Source organism: Abramis brama (genome assembly GCF_963993115.1).
Source record: "Abramis brama genome assembly, chromosome: 1".
NCBI classification, from domain to species: Eukaryota; Metazoa; Chordata; class Actinopteri; order Cypriniformes; family Leuciscidae; genus Abramis; species Abramis brama.
The window spans coordinates 14,960,420-14,978,829 of NC_139963.1; the positions used below are offsets into that span (position 1 = coordinate 14,960,420).

The 18,410-nt window shown below is 41.5% G+C and overlaps 1 protein-coding gene across 1 annotated transcript; it reads left to right on the forward strand.

Moving 5' to 3' along the window:
• Window positions 1-5,061: 5,061 nt before the first annotated feature.
• LOC311086640 (tripartite motif-containing protein 16-like) lies at window positions 5,062-18,124 on the forward strand. Its single transcript, XM_084119613.1, has 6 exons — window positions 5,062-5,897; window positions 14,379-14,474; window positions 14,570-14,803; window positions 15,275-15,434; window positions 15,853-15,900; window positions 16,128-18,124. Exons 1-6 carry the CDS (start codon window positions 5,319-5,321, stop codon window positions 16,652-16,654), a joined length of 1,644 nt encoding a protein of 547 aa, XP_083975739.1. The 5' UTR covers window positions 5,062-5,318; the 3' UTR covers window positions 16,655-18,124.
• The last annotated feature ends 286 nt before the right edge of the window (window positions 18,125-18,410 follow it).

The window sequence follows — 18,410 nt, forward strand, 5'->3', positions numbered from 1 at the left end:
TTATGTTTTTATATTTCATTTTCAGCTGCTGCCATGTTCTTGTAATACCTGCAGGATTGCACCTACATGAAAATTAAAATTAGGTTGAATAACATACTGTTCTTCCAGTTTCACCTCTGATATTATAACAGATGGGTAAGTTACTCTAAAATAGTTATTAATTACTAACTACAAATGACATCTTCAACAGTGTAATTAGATTAATGTAATAATGACTATCTTTAGAAAGTATTGGTCTACTTATTACTAAATCCCATATCGACCTCAACCACTTGAACAATACAAGGAGAGACAAGAAACTGCACTTTTAATGCTTTCAAATAAACAATATACAATTGCATGAATTATTATTGAATTGACCAAAGTGTGTAGAGGGAGAAGGTTACATTAAAATATACCTTTTAAAAATGTAGTATGCAGTATTTAATGCAATTTCATCAGATTTTACTTTAAATTACAGAAGAATTAAGAGTAATCCCTTTAATTAAATTACAGTATTTAGATTACTTGGTAATTAATTACACTCATCACTGTATAACAGTAATTAAAATGTAAACTTACGCATCAAGCAACTATTTTCTCCCTAGTTAAAGGGTTAGTTCACCCAAAAATGAAAATTCTGTCAGTAATTACTCACCCTCATGTTGTTCCAACCCCGTAAGACCTTCGTTCATCTTCGGAACACATATTAAGATATTTTTGATTAAATCTGAGAGCTGGATCAATACTCCATAGGCTTCTAAGGGATTGAAACTTGCTGGCCCAGAAAAGTTATTACAGTTTTTCTCGATTGTTTACACACATTTTCTGAAAGCATGCCTCATATTCTCAGAACTCTACACACAAATCCAAAAAAACACACACAATGGGCAAAACCCTTCAATTCTCCTGCAAAAGGAAACTTTACATTCAAAACAATGTTATTTCTTCTCAAAATGGTATTTTGTTTTCAAATGACACACACAAACCATCATATGAATAGACATTTATAAGAACCAGTTGAACACTGATGTGCTCAATGTATAACACTATGATGAATGGAAAACACTTCTTCTCCATTCATTATAATGACTTAGGCCTTTTTTTGTTCAGTGTTACACTTACTACAGACAGTACATACATAAGTGTGTTGTAAAATATTTGAGAATATTGTTTTTATACTCAGAACACACAAATACATGGTAACAAATATATTTTATTTTTCCCACAAAAACAATGTACACAGTGTACATCCCAACCAACACAAAGTTGTTCATACAGTGGTCTACATACAAAACAACAGAAGAATTGACTGTATACAGTTACAGTAAAAAAAAAAAAAAAATCCAGTGTTGGCATCCATTGCTCCATTGAAGAGCTCACCTGTTGCCCTTTTATGCTAAAGCTCTGATTGCTAATTGTAAAACTGTGTGACGGGTGTTTGCCCATGTGATGAGTCAGTGTGCATATTTGAATGGCAGTGTGTTCCTTCTGAAAACAAGAGATTTTCTGCATGAAAATTGTGCCAAAAGCAGAGAATTGTGTGTAGTGTTTTGAAAAAGGTGTGTTTTAGAACTGCAATCTGAGTGTAAAGCAGGAATTGTGCTTGTAGTTTAGCAGAATTGGTTCAGGGGGTTGGTGAATGAGTTGCATGTTGTGGTCATTGTGTCTCAAGTACCAGAAAATGTGTGTAAACAATCGAGAAAAACTGTAAAGACATCGTTAATATAGTCCAAGTGACTACAGTGGCTCAATCTTAAGTTTATCAAGCGACGAGAATACTTTTTGTGTGCAAAAAAAACAACAAAAAAAACGACTTTATTCCACTATTCATTTCCTTCTCTCTTGGCCTCGAGTTAGTTCACGTAGTGTAATAGTGCAGCGCATCTGTGTTGAAATATATATATATATATAAAAATATATAGTGAGCTCTGAAGTTCTGGATAAAAAGAAAAGATTCCAGCAGATTCCAGAAAGATTCTAAATGGGTGTGTGGAGAGCCGGATCACAGTTTTTCTCGTTTGCTTAAACACTATAACCAGGCTTTTGAACTAAAATTTCAAAACCATAATGCCATTTATCAAAAAGCACACCCATTTCCCTAAACTATAAACACTATTCCCCTGTTTTGACACATGAGTCAGATTCGCTGAACTGTCACTGCAAAACTCTACACACAAATCCCTTCATTTCTCATTGCTTAGACCATGTTGTCATTTAGAAAGCACTAGCACTCAATATTGTTCACTCAAGTCAGCACAGCTTCAGCTCAGTTAGCACACAATTACCCAAGTGGAAACACTAAGAGTCAAAACTGAACACACAATCAGATCCTTCAATAGATAGATAAAAGGGCCCAAATCAGTTTATTGAGTTTTGGAACAATGGATCCAGAAAGACATGAAGGAAGAGATCGAGGAGGGATAAGGAGGAGGAGGAGGAAGGGCAAGAAGACAAAGGGCAAGAAGGTCTCAGATGAAATTCAAGCCACTCTAGTTGTCCATGTCTTTGTCAATGGTATGACTATGAGGGAGGCTGGGCTACGAGTAAGGCCAAACTTTAGTCGCTTTACCGTCGCCTCGAGAACCTTCAGGGAGGTGTGGTGGCAAACAAAATTCTATCACTGAATAAGAGACAAACATTTCCAATAGTTTTTGATGAGGTTTATTTTCTTGCAAGAAAAGGCCAGCAGTCGTACAGTCACACAGAGTGGCTTAAGAGTATGACAGTGAAGGTAGGGCATCCTTTCTCCTTTATAGTCTCGACTCCCAGAATGTTATCTTTCTAGGCAAATTATGGTATTTCAGCCATATGTGGAACATTCTTAGACGTGTTCATCATATTGTCTCCTTGAGTGGAGACCCTCCTGTCACGTCCCAACACTCTTTACCATTCCAATACAATTCCATATCAGAATAAGGTTTGTGTGTGCTCTTTTACTGTCATATGATGGTCACACACATCTTACTGTAAGTAAATATACACATTTTTTTAGAGCAGACAATAAAAAAAAAGTAAAACAGGAAAAAAATGTTTGTTTTGTTGTGTGTGTGTTGTACTGTGTAGTACATGAATGAATAAAAATGTGCCAATGTATCCATTGGTTGTGTCTTTTGTGTTCATCATGTGAAAAGGTTTGTGAGGGGGGAACCACAAGCAACATAACTTACCAGTTTTGGAAATGTTGTTTTGAATTTATTGCACCAGTGTGTTAGACTATGTTGTAGTGTGTGTGATTTTGAGGGCTTGTGTGTGATGTCTGAGGGCAAAGTTTGGTTTTGCACACTTGAATTACAAGACTGTAGAAAAACGCGATGAGATGATGATTGAAACACAAACACGGCACATCTCTCACACACTTGCTGACTGACTATTGTTTAAGACACATTATAATATATACTACTGTATATCTGATTATCTGTAAGTTTTAACTTTTGAAATGTGGTGGATGGATGGATGGATGGATGGATGGATGGATGGATGGATGGATGGATGATGGATGAATGATGGATGGATGATGGATGGATGATGGATGAATGATGGATGGATGATGGATGGATGATGGATGAATGATGGATGGATGAGGGAAAATAGTTTGAAGTTAGTTCATAATAGATGGATGTTCTGGGTGTTTGCTAAAGTGTTGCAAGATGGTTGCTAGGATATGCTGGGTGGTTGCTAGGCTCTTGTTAAGCAGTTGCTGGGGTGTTGCTACAGTATATGGTTGCTAGGGTATTCTGGCTGACCTACCATAACATTCATACAGGCATTTCCACCTCTGTTAATAACAGAAACTCAAACATTGTTTGCAAAACTGATCCAGTACTCAGTGCTTTGATATTTTGGTAGGCTATTTCTTTCTAATGTTAACAAATTCACAAGATTTCGTTGCTCTTCATACGATTGTACAATGTCCTACCTGCCTGTCAACATGTGTATTTTCATACCTCCGTGCACCTGCTCGCGCAGACATCAGCCACCTTTTACAGTTCCTCCTGAACCAAAACAGTGAGATTATTCTGCGTTTACGCCATAACTACTGTAATTTTGAAGAGATGGAAACCTGTGACGTTATACTCAGTGGTTCATTTCATTGGCAAGACTATCAACGGCAAAATGATTCTGCAGCAGTCAAGTGGTACAGGTCAGAGCTCTTTAAGTTGTTTATGTTCATTATTAATGTGATGTTATGTGCTTTGAGACATCAGGTAGTTTAACACCGTCTCTCATCTCGTGACGCTTTGCAGACTCTGCTGTGTGAGTTCGTGTGTTTTGAAGGAGACGTGGCTTTGGAGAGGCTCTGAAGGGAGGGTGGGATCTTATGCTTTCAAAGCTATACTTGCTATTGCTAGCTCTCTGATAATTGCCTTCACTAACTTTAATGGTCTGGTGGTAGATCTTTTGTTGACTAGGGTGTCAGATCATATAGTTGTTGTTTTTTCCCATTAAAATCAAAGATGTTCATCAGTGATTGCTTGTCAAAAGCATGGACACGTAATTTGTTTTGAGATTTCACTGGAACGAATAGAGAGTCTCCGCCATGGTGTTGAGCGACAGATTGAAGTGAAGTCTGTGTGAAGAGAACGAGCGCCAAGAAAACACTGTTGCCCTTCGCCACTGACAACAGCGGCAACAAACACTCAGCATGATTTAACAACATTGGCGGATCCAAGGGTTGGGGCCAGAGGGGCACTGGCCCCAACTGAAACCTGATTGGCCCCTGAAGTGCCCCTGCCCTGTCACTCATGATCGCTGATCTACGTCAATTCAACCCGCGTAAACAGCGCTCATTCAAGGACGTGCATTTATTGCACAGACGGCGCAAGAGCATTTAAAGTCAGGGTCTAAAATGAATGTGCAGTTCAGTTGAATGATAAAGTTTGCGCTCTTTAACTTAATGCTGTTGAACCTATAAACCTTCTCCATGTCCGTGCCGCCACCATGTTGCCCGACTGAAAGAAGCTGCCATTTCTGTTGCACACTAGAAACATCAATCATCAAATGAAATTAAAATAAAACGAAACTCGCTTGTTATAATTACAAATGACTTGCTTCTAGCTTCTGACCTGCTCCTCAATACTAGTTTGACTTGATGTTATTCATCAAGTAAACATCACTCTGTCATTCATGAGCTCGGGACTTGTAATTATGATATTTTCGACTCCACTTGAACGATACATACAGTAAACACAGCAGTAAAGTGTGTGTGTGTGAACGAGGAAGCTGCTTTACAGACACGCCTATTTTACACACGTCACTCAAACACAGAACCAGGAAACAGAAACTGAAGTGTTGTTGAGCTGTTGTGTGTTTGTGTCTCTCTGTATTCATGCAGTAAAATGGCTGAAGCCAGAATTTCAGTGGATCAGGATGAGTTCACGTGTCCAGTGTGTCTGGATCTCCTGAAGGAACCAGTGGCTATTCCCTGTGGACACAGTTACTGTAAGATCTGTATTACAGGCTGCTGGGATCAGGAGGATGAGAAGAGAGTCTACAGCTGCCCTCAGTGCAGACAGACCTTCAGTCCAAGACCTGCTTTAGGCAAAAACACCATTCTGGCTGAACTGGTGGAGAAACTGAAGAAGACTAAACTTCCTGCTGACTGTTACGCTGGATCTGGAGACGTGCAGTGTGACGTCTGTACTGGAAGAAAATACAAAGCCGTCAAGTCCTGTCTGGTGTGTCAGGAATCTTACTGTCAAACTCATTTTGACCGTCATGAGGAATATCACTCTCGTAAACCACACAAAGTGATTGATGCCACTGGACGACTGCAGGACATGATCTGCTGTAAACATGATAAAGAGCTAGAAATGTTCTGTGTCACTGATCAAGAATGCATTTCTTTGCGGTGTAGAGAGTATGAACATAAAAAACACAACACTGTATCAACGGCAGCACAGAGGACAGAGAAACAGGTATGAACTGAGAGGGATTGATCACACAGAAATGAAAGTGTCTTCATTTACTCACTCATTTACTCATGTCGTCACAAACCAGTTTGACTCACTTTCTTCTGCAGATTGTAAAGATGATATTTTGAAGAATGTCTCGTCTATTTTACTCTATACATTGAAAGTCAAAGAGGTTCAAAAGTTTCAAGCTCTAAAAAGGATAAAAAACATAGAAGTAATCTTAACCACTAGTGGTTTAAAAACGAAGTGTGATTAATTGTATTGACGTGCACTTGTAGTAAAAGTATATTTAAAAGATAAAACTGTACTTGCAGATAATATAATATTACTGAAATGAAAGGCCATTTAAGTGCACTTAAAGGAGAACTCCGGTCAATTTTAACATTGAGCTCATTTTATTTGTAAATTTGGAGTGCTGTCAGTACAGAGAACAATGACAAAAACATCTCCAAACAAAAAGTTCTCCACTGTTGCTTAGTTACCTATGATCACGCGCGTGAACTCGACAATCGACTACTGTGGGCTTCGACCGAAAACAGGAAATAAATACATGTGTGACCGGGGATTTAGATTTACCACCAGGAACACATAAGGGGGTTCTATTTACTCTAAGTTTATTCATGTGATGTGAAATAAAGAAAAATGACTTATTTTCCAATGTTGTTTATCAATTTAATTGACAAGGAATAGTTTGGTTTAAATGATCACAAAAGAAACAGAAAAGAAAAGAAACAAAATTCAATAACTGAGGTTCTCAGAGCTGGTGATAAAATTTAAACCACCTCACTGCTCTACATTACTCAGGGTGCAATATTCTCTGTGATACACTGTATGCTTGAGTATCACAGTCCACTGGTGTATAACGAATACAATACTCTCTCTCTTAACCACGGTAATATACAACCGTTTTAAAATGCTAAAAGAAAATCAAAAATAAGAGAGTAATGCAACAATTCTAAACCTTTACAATACGGCAGTGGGAATACTGTTCAAAGAAAACAAAACAACATAAGTACATTTTTATATGACCCACCTATTTATCAAATTCATTTTCAAATTAGAGAAAATAACACTCACATAATAATCAGCTTTTACACACCAACACTTTCACTTGAAATCTCCAACATTATGGTGCACACTGTAAATAATCACATTAAAATATAATTACATGAAAAACTTATAGAAAATATGAAGTATATCACATATGGCATAACGCCAAATAACATGGCCTAGACCGCATGGAGTGACGTCATATCATCGTGGACATTACACACATAACTTCCCAAACATGACAGTTCTCCGAATCAACACAAAATATACATCCACAAATGGTATTAAACAACAATATATTTACAAAACATTGTATTTACCCATGGATGACTCAAATTGTCGACAATATCTCAAGACTGCGCGTCTCTCTTTCACTGCCCGCTGCACATCTCACCAACAAAATATACTACGGATGCCGTGAGGCAAGAGCGTAAACGCGTTTTCGTGCGCAACACACAAAGCGCCACCTGCTGATGACTCCAAAGAAATACAGGTAGTCTCTGTTTTTTATATTTAAACATGGAAAATAATAATTAAATAAAAGACTTTAACATAAGGGAGAAAAACAAACTTTAAAGGCATTTACCACCCGGTTACATCCTCCCCTGCTTTAAGTCAGCGTCCTCGATGACTCCCTTAATCACCCATTTCGGCATTCATAACACCCTGTAATGCCTTTTCAAACAATGCAGTGCCAATACTGGCCAATACTTGAGACACCATATCCGTGCTGACGTTCACTGCATGACAAGCGGACCTGGGTGCATGAAAAGGATTTGTGTGAATACCCGCAGTTGCTCGCTTGCTTCTGCGCACAGCTGGAACTGGCAATTCTCCCTGTACTGGGTTACGCACTTCACCAGTCTCTAGCTCCTCCAATTGGACACACTCAACTGGAGTCTCTGCATTCAGGACCACACCGTCAGACTCCGCAGAGTCTTTACCAGTACCCGTTGACACTTGTACCAGGCCTCCTTGAGAGCTGTCACCTCTCAACCCTGAAGTACCCAGTGCCTCTGAGCTCATTGAAGTGTTTGCGCCCCCCATCACAAAAGGTTGCTCCTCTACTACCACAAAGTCTGGCTCAGAAGACTCGCTACTGTCCAGAACGACAGGCCGTGTATCTGGCTCAGCCTTCTTACTCCTAGGCCTAGGAGCGGGCATGGCACCTAGACGCAACTCCGACCTGTGAACCCTTTTTGAGGGCCCTCCTTCCAAAGGCTCAACAGTGTAAGTTGTGCCAACTATTTCCACTACTCGGTAGATGATCGGGCTCCAGGCGTCTTGAATCTTGTTCCTGCCTGGAGAACGCTGGCGCAGATAAACCAAATCACCCACACTGACCTGGGGAAAAAATGTCTTTTCATTCAGCCGAGTCACTCTCTCTAGGGCTTTCTCCTCCGAGTACTCCTTTGCTTTCTCATGGGCATATCTCAGCCTCTCTCGGTGGACAGACAACCAGTCTTGTTTTCCCTCTGAGACCTCCTCACTTCCCAACAATGCATCAATGGGAAGATGTGGCTGTACTCCAAAAAGTAAATAATACGGGGAAAATCCCGTAGTAGCATGCGGAGTCACATTATAAGCATGGACTAACTCCGGCAAGTACTCGGGCCAACGGTGTTTACGTTCTGGTGGTAATGTACGTAGCAGATTGTGAAGTGTTCGGTTGTACCGTTCACACTGGGCATTTCCCTGCGGCCTATAAGGAGTGGTTCGGGTCTTCTTCACACCATAGAGTCTGCACAGCTCAGCAATTACCTCGCTCTCGAAATTACGACCTTGGTCGGAGTGCAACCTCTCAGGGACTCCGTACTTCATAAACCACTCTTTCAACAAGGTTTTTGCTGTGGTATCCGCCTTTTGGTCTTTGGTGGGAAACGCCTGTGTAAACTTTGTGAAAACATCAGTAACGACCAAAACATTTTCACGCCCATCAGAAGCAGGCTCTAGGACTGTAAAGTCCACCGCAATCACTTCCAGGGGTCTGGAAGCCAAGAATGCTCTCATAGGGGCACGGACTTTGGGCTGAGGCATCTTGGTAAGGATACAACGCTGGCACTTCTTTACCCATTCCTCCACATCCTCATACATACCGGACCAAAAACATCTCTGATTCAACAACCCCAAGGTCCGCTCAATACCCTGGTGCCCCATATCGTTGTGCACGCTCTGCAGCACCTGGTTCCTTAAACAACCCGGCAACAACAGTTGCCAGAAGCACTCCTCAGAAGGGCCGTCTACTACTCGATACAGCAACCCATTTCGTTCTCTTATGAGGCTCCACTGCTTCAGAAGGCACTTCACAGACCTGGACAGAGACTTTCTTTCCCGATGAACTGGTCTCTTTTTCCTGTCCCAAAACTCTCTAAATTCCCCCAGAACAGGGTCACTTTTCTGAAACTCAACCAACTGCTCCCTAGTGTAACCGGGAAGCGTATGAGTGTTACCTTGGAGACTAGTGACCGCTTCTCCAGCCTCCAACACACGGATTTGCCTTAACCTACAGCACTCAAGTCCCTTCAGAGCGAGTTCAGGTTCCAAGGCTGTACCTCGACTAAAAACACTGCAAATCGCTACACACTCATCCCAATCAACGTCAGGATCAGTTTCAGGCTCCCCTGCAAACTCCTGCCTAGACAAAGCATCAGCCGCTGCGTTACTCTTTCCTGGCCTGTATTTCACCTCAAAGTTGAAGACAGACAGCTGAGCAACCCATCTCTGTTCGATCGCTCCTAACTTCGCAGTTTGCAAGTGACAAAGCGGATTGTTATCTGTAATCACCTCAAACCAAAACCCAAGTAAATAGCCACGAAACTTCTCGACTACAGCCCACTTAAGGGCCAGTAGTTCGAGCTTCATGCTACTGTAATTGCGATCGTTTCTCTCTGCGTTACGCAACCTTCTGCTTGCGTATGCAATGACCCGCTTCTTGTCATCCTGTACCTGGTACAGAATGGCCCCTAAGCCATTCTGGCTCGCATCGGTCTCGAGTATGAAAGGGCAAGTGAAGTCCGCAAAACCAAGCACAGGTGCCGTTGTTAACTTCCACTTCAACTGACTGAATGCATGATCACGCTCATTAGACCAACCAGACCTAAAGTGACGACCACTCTTTGCACACCTGCCTTCACGCAAACATGCATTTACCAGATCATGTAAGGGTCCAGCTATCTTCGAGAAGCCCTCAATAAACTTCCTATAATAGCTGCAGAACCCTAAAAATGACCTCAGCTCCTTGACCGTTTCTGGGGTCTTCCAATTACTGACTGCAACAACCTTGTCAGGGTCAGGAGAAATCCCTTGTGCCGAAACCTGGTGGCCAAGAAATCGCACAGAGTCTTGGAGAAAACGGCACTTCCCCAACTTGACTTTTAAACCGGTGTCTGACAACCGTTTCAGCACCATCTCTAGTCTTTCCAGGTGTTCCTCAAAGGTCTGTGAAAACAGCAAAATGTCATCCAGGTATACAATCAACACCTGAAAGATTAGATCGCTCATAACAGACTGCATGAGCCGCTGAAAGGTAGATGGTCCATTGCAGACCCCAAACGGCATTCTCCGGTACTCAAATAAACCAAAAGGTGAGGTGAACGCCGTCTTGGCCCTATCCCGGTCACTCACCGCAATCTGATGATACCCAGAAGCCAAGTCTACTGTTGAAAAGAACTTCGCTCCCCTGAGGGCATCGAAGCTCTCATCAATTCTGGGTAGTGGAAATGCGTCACGCCTCGTCTTGGCGTTGAGCTTTCGATAATCTACGCACAACCGTAGCGACCCATCAGTTTTGCGCACAAGTACCACAGGCGAGGCGTAAGCACTCCCACTTTCCTGAATTACACCCTTTTTCAGCAACTTGGTGATGTGCTCTCTGACCTCCTGGTACTGATTTGGCGGAATTCGCCAGTATGGCTGATTCACTGGTACGTCATCAGTCAGATGTATCTCATGCTGAACCTTATCTGTATAACCCAAATCATCCTCCAGGGCAAACACGCTTGAATACTTGCCCAGCACAGCTTTCAACTGAACCTGCTGTTCAAGTGTGCCTCCCATGTCAATGTGATCCAAGACTGACTGGGCGTGAGGCTCAGAACCATGACCTTCACCCATAGTGACCTGTTCTGTGTCTGCGGAAATTCGCTGGAACCTCACTTCACAGGACGAACCCACACTATAACCATCGACTGGAGACAACATACCGAGACGGGCCCTAGGCTGAAGCCAAAGATCTTCCTGAGACAAGTTAAGTACTCTCACTGGACACACGGGTAACTCTGATGTAATCAAGGTAGGTACTACAACTAAACCTCCTGGTAAGGCCGTATTTGCTGGTTCTACCAACCACGCTGAACCATCCTTTTTACTGGTTTCCATCCCCTTAATCAGGACAGTAGCTGCCGACCAAGCAGGCACATGAGCAGGAGTCTTACCCACGACCCTTGCAAATGAAACTCACTCAACTAACTCAACTGACTGTGCCTGCTGGAAAACTGCCCTCCAGTCCGAATCCAGCCTACCACCCAGCGTGGTGTCAAACTCAGTATGAACAATCTGTCGGCACTTACTGATGATGTTCATTCCGATGAGCACGGCCACCGACAACGGACTAGGAGTTTCTTTAACGACCAAGAAACCACATTCAGGCAGGGTCATCCCCATCACTTCCACATCCAGCTCCATGTAACCCAAATAGGGAATGTCTAAACCGTTGGCTGCCGTGATCTTTAGCCAACCTGAGGTAGACAACACATCACGATCATCCCCAAATAGATGCTCTCGGAAGAACCCCTCAGTAATAGTACTGACCTGACTACCAGTGTCTAATAAGTATGACACTGGCACACCCTTGATTTTCAAGTCCACCATTGGGCACGTTCCAACAGCCCGTTCAAAGAACCTGTCCCGACTAGTTCCCATAGGTGGTGAACCAGATACTACCCCTTGTGCTGCCTGACAGCCTGCAACAGAAGGACCTTGTTTTTCTTGCCCTTCAGTTGTCCTGCCAGCACTCTTGGGTCTCCCACCCCGTCTCAAGGTGCAATGTCTAGCAATATGCCCAACCCCGTTGCATCTGAAACAGATAGGTTCTCCATCTTCTGTAAACCTGGGAGGCGGCTTAGATACGGGTACATAATTCTGCGGAACAGACACTGAACGCTGCACAGTCAACTCCTTGACTGCCTTGGTGAGCTCGGAAATAGTCTGCTCTTGCTCACTTATTCGCTTGTCCTGCCGGGAAATCACCTGTAAAATATCATTCAACAGAGTAGAAGTTTGTTTCTCAGACCCGACAGAAGTATCACCCGGTTGACCAAGCAATTCTGAATGGACTGGTCGACTATTTGCTACTCTGGTCGGCCTGCTTTCCTCCATGGACCAAAGAACAGCCTCATTTCGAACCTCAAGCAGGGTCAAGTGGGGCTTATCTCTGATTAGTTTACGCAGCTCTCGCCTTAACGCAGCATCTCGCTCACCCTCCACAAACTGATCACGAAAATTCCCTCCTCGTTTGCCAAGCCACCTGGGGATTGCTTTGCTGCAGAGCTTAAAAGGCGCGAGAGCGCATGAGAGTAATTTCGCAGATCTTCCCCATCCAATTGTTTGCGGTTGTAAAACGTTTGCAACAATTGAGTCCCGCTACGCCGTTCCCCGAACGCCTCCTGCAGGAAAGTAAACAAATCACTGGCCTGTCTGGACTGGTTTCCAACACATAACCGCACCTCTTCCAGTGCAGGCCCTCTCAAAAGAGAGATGATAAAGTCAAGCTGTTCATCTTGTGTCTGGTCTCTGGCCCGTAGGACCCTTTCCACTTCCTCAATAAACTCCTCTACAGACCGTCCATCTTTGTTATACTCCCCGCTAAAAGGTTGAACCTGGCGTTCACGAGGAACATTAATGTAGGAGAGGGTCGAATTACCTCCCCCAACAGCCCTACTGGCCAGAGTATCATTCCTCCAATCACTTAACTCTTGAATCTGACCCCTCAATTGCTCTATGACGTCATGTCCCACAGCCCCAACGACAGGGACGAGCATCTCCTCTTCAGGCATTTCTTCAGAGTCAGACTTTTTTTTTTTTTTTTACACAAGCAGGTCAAATAGCATCCACTCAGAATTAACTCAACTCAGTTCACAATAAATGTTTCTGGCGCAATCTTCGACCTTTGCAGTGTTTTTTGGTAGCTCAAACACACCCTTGTGCTGGTGCACAGTTCCGGATGCAGCCGTGGAATCCTGGGAGCTAACACGTCGACAACAGGAACCCTGTCAAGCTGGACCAGTCTCCTCAACAGCCGTCATGCCTGACACACTGGAAACACGATCAGTCCAACGCTGGCCACCTCGTCCGCAACAGCGATCCTCCACACTCCAGACGTCCTCAGTCTCTGCAAAATATTCACCACTGCCGTATTGTCTAACCCAACTATACCGCTCGACAAAAAAACTAATCAGATCAAATAAACAACCCCACTCCTGGTACCAAAATGTGTGACCGGGGATTTAAATTTACCACCAGGAACACATAAGGGGGTTCTATTTACTTTAAGTTTATTCATGTGATGTGAAATAAAGAAAAATGACTTATTTTCCAATGTTGTTTATCAATTTAATTGACAAGGAATAGTTTGGTTTAAATGATCACAAAAGAAACAGAAAAGAAAAGAAACAAAATTCAATAACTGAGGTTCTCAGAGCTGGTGATAAAAACCACCTCACTGCTCTACATTACTCAGGGTGCAATATTCTCTGTGATACACTGTATGCCTGAGTATCACAGTCCACTGGTGTATAACGAATACAATACTCTCTCTCTTAAAGGGATACTCCACTTTTTTCGGAAATATGCTCATTTTACAACTCCCCCAGAGTTAAACAGATGAGTTTTACCGTTTTAGAATCCATTCAGCCGAACTCCGGGTCTGACGGTACCACTTTTACTAAGATCGTGTACACGTGTACTAAGATCGACGGAAAATGAAAAGTTGCGATTTTCTAAGCCTATACGGCTAGGAACTACTCTCATTCCGGCGTAATAATCAAGGAACTGTGCGGCCGTACCATGGGTGCAGCAGGCGTAGTGATATGACGCAGTGCCTGAAAATAGGTCTAATAGGTTAGACAAACTTAGTCCCGGTCACGTTGGAAGTAGTTACCGAGCTGGGGACTATTTTTAGGTATATATATACTTTTTTAAAGGAATGCTACTTTTGAGAGTATTTATTTTTTTAAAGGACCAATTTTGATTCACAAATCAAATCATTGATCAACTCATGTACGCTGAGCCCAAATCAAAGATGATGACGTCAAAAACATCAAACTTCACTGATCTGTGGTTTGAACCTACAGTATAAACTTGCCATGCTAGATCTTTAACCCTTATTGTGTGACAGTAGTTTTATGTGTCATTTGCTGTTATTGGTTTGTCCTCCAGAAACAGCTGAAGGAGACGCAGATGAAGATCCGTCAGAGAATCCAGCAGAGACAGAAAGATCTTCATCAGCTGAGAGAGGCTGTGAAGTCTCATAAGGTGAGTCTGGAGAAGAAGAGAAGTGTGAGACGTCTCAGTTTGGACTCTGTCAGTCGTGCTGAAGCCACTGTGTGATTGTGATGTGTGTGTAACAGCGCTCTGCACAGACAGCAGTGGAGGACAGTGAGAGGATCTTCACTGAGATCATCCGCTCCATTGAGAGAAGCCGCTCTGAGGCGACACAGCGGATCAGAGATCAGGAAAAGACTGCAGTGAGTCGAGCTGAAGGACGACTGGAGCGACTGGAGCAGGAGATCAATGATCTGAGGAGGAGAGATGCTGAGCTGGAGCAGCTTTCACACACACACCATCACATCCAGTTCCTGCAGGTAACAGAGATCTAGAAGAACTGGATCATAGTGGACTTGAGCAAGAGACTCACAGAGAAACATTTCATGAGAGCAGAATGAGACTAACTTAAGCAGGGCAAAAAAACACTCTAAAGCTCAGCTATTTGCATTTAATAAAAACATTAAACTAAACCACATTCATTTAACTGCAAATAACATGCAATTAAGTTTCTGAAAACATTACAGCCAATCTGCACTTATATATTTTTAAAGTATTTTATTTCTGTTACAAGTACGGTACTTTCTTTTTCACAAGGAGTGTAAGTGTGAAATACTAGAGTTTGTAGCATTAAATGATGAATATGAGAAGAATGTGCTGATTGTGTGAAAGTGCTGGATTGAAGCGAGTCACTGAAGAGAAGTGAAGTCAACAAGAGCCGCTCAGATCTGATATAGTGCAGGTTATTGGCTGAAGTGGAGATGATGAGTTTTGATTTCTGTTTTCTGTAGAGTTTCCAGTCTCTCTCAGCACCTCCTGAATCTACAGACGAACCCGACGTTTCCTTCAGTTCTCTCTCCTCTTTTGATGGCGTGAGAGAATCTGTCCGTCAGCTGAGAGACAAACTGGAGGATTTCTGCAAAGAGGAGCTCAAGAAGATCTCTGATAGAGGTAAAGTCCTGCGCCTCGTTTATACAGACGTGCGGAGAATGATCCGAAATATGAACGTACAACAGTTTCTGAAATGTTCCTATGATTTATAAAACATACAAATAATTGTCCTAAATGCATCCCACTTTATAAATCACAGTTCATCTTTAATTCATGTGCATCAACTCTACAGAACAGCCACAAACATCCCTTGATGGTTTAGAAGTAATAAATACTTATGTATATATTGAAATTGAAATCCATTGAAATTTAGGATTGAATCCGATACGTGTGTTTTATATATGAGGCATCTGGAGATTCTTCTGTTCTCAGAAATGAGTCCTGCATCATCTAATATCAGATTAGAAACGTCTTAGAAATGGATGTATTTTATCTTGTCATTTCTCTTCACACTGTTCATGTCTGTTTATTTCCACAGTCACATTCACCAACATGAATCCCAAGACAAGGAACGACTTCCTACAATGTAAGTCACTGAGAAACAAGCAGAAAAACTCACTGAATGTGTTCATGTTCTTCCTGTAGAAGGAGAAATAAACATGATAGAAGAGTTTTATAATTGATCATGTAAATGATGATTTGCACAGGATATCTGATCAGCTGCACTGAGACACTGATGATACATTGTTCAGATACATTTAAAGATCAGACAGATTCATAATTCCTGATTCTGATGTGTTTTCTCTCCATCAGATTCCCATCAGCTGACTCTGGATCTGAACACAGTGAATACACGCCTCAGTCTGTCTGAGAGGAACAGAGTGATTACTGGCACTAACACACAACAGTCGTATCCTGATCATCCAGACAGATTTGATCAGTGGTGGCCTCAGGTGTTGTGTAGAGAGAGTGTGTGTGGACGCTGTTACTGGGAGATTGAGTGGAGTGGGAAGAGTGGTGTTGATATATCAGTGTCATATAAGAGCATCAAGAGGAAGGGATGGGGTGATGAGTGTGGATTTGGTCGTAATGATCAGTCCTGGAGATTGTTCTGCTCCTCCTCCAGATACTCATTCTGGCACAATAACAAACACACTGATCTCCCTGTAAAGTCCATCAGCAGAAGAATAGGAGTGTATGTGGATCACAGTGCAGGAACTCTGTCCTTCTACAGCGTCTCTGACACAATGAGCCTCATCCACACAGTCCAGACAACATTCACTCAGACGCTCTATCCTGGGTTTTGGGTTGGTTATAAATCATCAGTGAAACTGTGTTGATGTTTGAGAATAGACTCTAGAGAGATTTTACCCATAATGCTTTGAGCTGATAAATCAGTAACAGTGAGATGTTACAGAGACTCTTATTTTAATTTTCAGCTGAACTTCTGCTACTGAAATAACAGAATCAGAATAAATGTGTGCATTAGTTTTTTGTTGTTGTTTTTTTTCAATTGCTACAAGCATCGGTCGATACTGAACCCTCATCTTCAAAACTCTTCACACATTCAGTGAAACAGAAATCTATGCCAAACTGTGAATATTTTTTCATTGCTTTTGTAGTGTGGTTAAAAAGATCAATATGATTTATGTAATACTAAACAAAATGGTATGTGAGTTTATTGTTTTGTTGGTTAACTGGAGAAAAATAAATTGTAATTCAAGAAATGTCCACTAGGGCGAAACCAAAGGCTGCAGGCAGTAGCTGACACAAACTATGTTGTGCGTCACAAGTAAATACAGCTTGACGCACAGACAACAACGAGTCCGTGTCTTCTCGTCTATTATAACGTCTATTTTCTCCTTTTCCAGGTATAGACTATTAATTATTGCATTTCTGTCATGAGTTAAGACTATACAGTGGTTGTAAAGCTGGTTATTTCTCTGAACATATGTGAAAAATGTAAGGTTTGATGGCTTAATTATCGTGTTTGACACGCTAACCACGAGGAAATTGTGGGCAAAACTGAATGTATCTTATGTCCTTGTTTAACTGTAATGTAAAAGTTAACCATTTATTAACTGAAATGGTTAGGAGCAAATGAGCAAATGTTATGTGGAAAATACTCCATGTTTTTTTTTTTTTTGTATTTCATGGTTAATCTGTTTATTGGTAATTGACTGCTGAAATAGTGTTACATTTTATTTGTGTCAAAGTTATAGAAAAGTTGATAAAGGACTGAATATTAAAAATGCAGTTTAGTGCTTATACAAATTCACAGTTATAAAAGTGAAGTTATAAAAATGTGTACAAAAATGTATTTAAATTACAGTTATGGTGACTGTTGTAATACATTGTGATACATTGAAGATACATTGAAGCATTGCTAATTTCATCTGCATATTAATGTGAACTAATGTATTGATGTATACATTCAATTCTCTATTATATATTGTGTTGAAAAAGAAAGAAATTAGTTCACAAGTAAATACAGCTTGACGCACAGACAACAACGAGTCCGTGTCTTCTCGTCTATTTATAACGTCTATTTTCCCCTTTTCCAGGGGTGCAACACTTAAACACAAAATGCATTCAATGACCACATTTCCCAAAATCCACGAACAATTTTGTCATTCATATTTCACCTTCTGCAAAACACTATATATTTGCAGCAGATTTTTCCACTGCTTTCAAAACTGATCAAAGCTCATTCAAATCAGAATTATGGCAAACTGTGCATTTCTGCAGGGATTATATTGAAATATAAAATATTAGCAGAATATTTACAATGAAATTAAATAGTAATTATTACAAACAACTAATTTCAGTGCTATTTTTAGTCTGGATCATGGAAATTTCTCATTCATTTTTTATGCTGTAATACAGTCAATCAAATGAAAAGGTCTTATTCTTATCATATAATGAATATTTACACCTCACCTTATCCGGCCCACCCCTGATGTCCTGGAGAATTGAAATTGGATGGCTTCATTTCTGCCGTAATGGATACCAACAAGTGAGGACCAGTAATGGTGGTGGCACTAGACATGTGACGGCTGAAAAAAAGACTTTCCTGTTTTACAAATCATGGAAATG

What these genes read in the sequence shown, in the direction of transcription:
- LOC311086640 (XM_084119613.1), top strand. Translation starts at nt 5,319, where the DNA reads ATGGCTGAAGCCAGAATTTCAGTGGATCAGGATGAGTTCACGTGTCCA. An exon ending in ATCACATCCAGTTCCTGCAG is followed by an intron (nt 14,804 to 15,274) that starts GTAACAGAGATC and finishes TGTTTTCTGTAG; the next exon opens with AGTTTCCAGTCTCTCTCAGC. An exon ending in AAGGAACGACTTCCTACAAT is followed by an intron (nt 15,901 to 16,127) that starts GTAAGTCACTGA and finishes TCTCTCCATCAG; the next exon opens with ATTCCCATCAGCTGACTCTG.